This window comes from Eurypyga helias, unplaced genomic scaffold, assembly GCF_000690775.1.
Source record: "Eurypyga helias isolate BGI_N326 unplaced genomic scaffold, ASM69077v1 scaffold23109, whole genome shotgun sequence".
NCBI classification, from domain to species: Eukaryota; Metazoa; Chordata; class Aves; order Eurypygiformes; family Eurypygidae; genus Eurypyga; species Eurypyga helias.
In genome coordinates, this window is record NW_010272993.1 from 4,272 (window position 1) to 7,191 (window position 2,920).

A 2,920-nucleotide genomic window follows, 5' to 3' on the forward strand; every position below is an offset into this window, starting at 1 on the left:
GCAGCCACCTTTATTGTGCTGGGTGAGGGAAGTGGGGGATAACTGGCCCCACTCTGAGCAGGAGGTTGGACTAAATGACCTCCTCCGGTCCCTCCCAACGTGGATTTCCATCTGATCCCCTGGGTAAGCCGCGTTTTCTCACCTCCCTGCGGTTCTGCAGGCAGTGCCAGGAGGGAGCTTGCCCTGTAGACCCGGAGATAAGCCCGGTCTTTGCCCTGCCCGCTGCGCAGTGTGGCCTCCCCATGTGCCTGCTCAGGCTGGAGGGGGCTGAGCAGTGTTGCACGGTCCTGTCCAGGCTGCCCTGTCTCCAATCCTGCCCCCCTGCGTTTCAGGATCCCTGTGAAGACAAACGGCACAAAGACATTTGGTCCAAAGAAAAGACCTGTGACCGATTCCCAAAGCTTCTCATCATCGGGCCTCAAAAAACAGGTATTTCACTTCACCGTCAGCGCCATGAGCATGCTGGGAGGCTTACTGCACACCCCACACCCCCCCAAAGAGCCCCTCTCAACCCTCCTGCCCTGAAGGAGCGCTCGGAGGGAGCTTTGGCCCAAGTCAGCTCTCGCTCTCTGTCTGCCCGAAGGAACGACTGCCCTTTATCTCTTCCTGGGGATGCACCCGGACCTGAGCAGCAACTACCCCAGCTCAGAGACCTTCGAGGAGATACAGTTCTTCAACGGACACAACTATCACAAGGGCATCGACTGGTAGGTCTCCCGGCCACGGGGGCTGAGCTGGGAGCTCTGGTTCCTTTGGGAACAGGAGCAGTGCCACAGGGTTTCCCATCGACCTCGCGGTCGCCAGGCTCTTGGCAGAGGGTACCTGGGTGCTGCCGGATGAGTCCTGCATGGGCTCTGTTATCCCGAGATGCCATCCTGGAGGCAAAAGCCACTTGCCAGGACTCACAAGTGCCCTCAGTGTAAGACGGGTGCGTGTGTGTGCATCTGCTGCTCCTGGGTTTGGGATCAGCTCACAGGATCTGGAGAGACCTGATCCTCTGAAATGGCTGGAGGGGATCGTGGAGCCCCAGGCAGTGTGGGGGGCCCTGCAGGAACAGCACGTGGTAGTGTCTGAGGTGTCACCTGCAGGGAGGGGTGCTGGGGACCTCTCTTGGTGCCCATCCCCCCTGCCTCACGCTGTGCCTCCCCAGGTACATGGAGTTCTTCCCCATCCCCTCCAACACCACCTCCGACTTCTACTTCGAGAAAAGTGCCAACTACTTTGACTCGGAAGTGGCTCCCCGGCGAGCCGCAGCCCTGCTCTCCAAGGCCAAAGTCATCACCATCCTCATCAACCCCGCAGACAGAGCCTACTCCTGGTATCAGGTGAGCCGCCTGCCTCTGCCCGCCTCGGACAGCCCCATGGGGCGGTGGGAAGGGGCTTCCCTCCATCGTGGTTCGGGGTGGATGCTGGCACCACGCTTCGTGGCTGAACGAGATGAGCAAGGACATGGCGTGTGGCCTGGGAGCTGTGGCGCCTCGCGGGCAGCCCAGGATTTGGGTTGACCCCGGAACAAACCTGCCTCGCTCCTGCCTGACAGCACCAGCGAGCTCACGACGACCCGGTTGCCCTGAAATACACCTTCCACGAGGTGATCACGGCAGGACCCGAGGCTGCTCCGAAGCTCCGGACGCTGCAGAACCGCTGCCTGGTGCCGGGCTGGTACGCCACCCACATCGAGCGCTGGCTCAACAGCTACCACGCCAACCAGGTAGGGATGGGAGCACCCCACCCCTGCAGCACAGCGCCCCGGGAGCCCCCTCACCCAGGCAGCGATGCGCAGGGAGGAGAGCTTGGGTCCCGAGTCGGCTGTGAGGGTGTTCCCATGGGAGCTGCTTAGCCTGTACCTTGATAACTGTGGGGAGAAAAGTGCAAGTACCTGGGGAAGGTGCACTGGGTGAATATTGTCAAGGAGGGAGCCCTTGTCACATGAGGGTGGTGATGGACGATGCACAAAGCTGTACTTGTGCCGGTTCTGGGCGGGTAGGTCCTTCTGCTGGTCCTCTGGCCAAGCAGTGGGAAAAGGGGACCATGGTCTGTGGGTGGCTCTGCAGGGGCACCCACCACTCGCCCGCTGCTCTCGGCCACAGACCCCTGCGGGGCTGCCCTGTCTGGTGTCACTGCCACATCGAAGCAGGACAGAAATAGCAGGCAGAGCTGCCCGTGGCATGCGGGGGGCTGGATGCCAGCCCGGCTGTGACCGGGACAGGGGAGCGCAGCTGGCAGTGTCCGGGCTCCGTCCCGGAATGATTTTTCCACCGTCATTTAACTTCATCAAGTCTATTAGTTGTCTGCTTCTGGCATAATTGCTGTAATCCTGGCTGGCTCCGGGTTGGGCGGCCCTGAGCTGAAGCTCTGAGGTTGTCCAGGATGGATCCTGGCCCTGGCTTTTGTTTGCGTTACAATTCCAGCACGTGGTGTAAAGGAACACCGTAAGGGGCACGTTAGTGTGAAGAGGGGGACCCTGCGTGGGCCAGTGGCAGGTTTGGCTCCGAGAAGGCACTGTTGTGCCCCAGGAGAGCAGGGCTGGAGCCAGCGGCACCTCACTGCCCGGCCTTGCTCCTTGCAGATCCTGGTTCTGGACGGCAAGCTGCTCCGAACGGAACCCGCCAAAGTGATGGAGACGGTCCAGAAATTCCTCGGTGTCACCAACTTCATCGATTATCACAAGACCTTGGCGTGAGTCCTTTCCCAAGCTTCTCCTTCCTCCAACCTGCTGTGGCTCCCGGGGCTGCTCAGGAATACCCAGCGTTGTCCCAGGGCCGCCCCCAGCCCGGGGGCTCCCCGCAGAGCTGCTGCTGCTTTGGAAGAGACGGGGGTTCCACCTGGGGCCGAGCAGCAGCCCCTCCTTGCTGTGACCTCTGCGGGGTAGCCGCAGTCAGAAAGAACGTTTGACAAGCACCCCGTTCTGCTGTTTGTG

General features: G+C 61.2%; 1 protein-coding gene across 1 annotated transcript in view; it reads left to right on the plus strand.

The window, feature by feature from the left end:
- Positions 1-2,683, plus strand: part of NDST1 (N-deacetylase/N-sulfotransferase (heparan glucosaminyl) 1) — a 6,768-nt gene extending 4,085 nt beyond the window's left edge. The window contains 5 exon segments of the mRNA XM_010159328.1: positions 330-429; positions 584-707; positions 1,151-1,325; positions 1,541-1,711; positions 2,570-2,683. Of these exon segments, the coding sequence (XP_010157630.1) occupies positions 330-429; positions 584-707; positions 1,151-1,325; positions 1,541-1,711; positions 2,570-2,683 (684 nt within the window).
- The last annotated feature ends 237 nt before the right edge of the window (positions 2,684-2,920 follow it).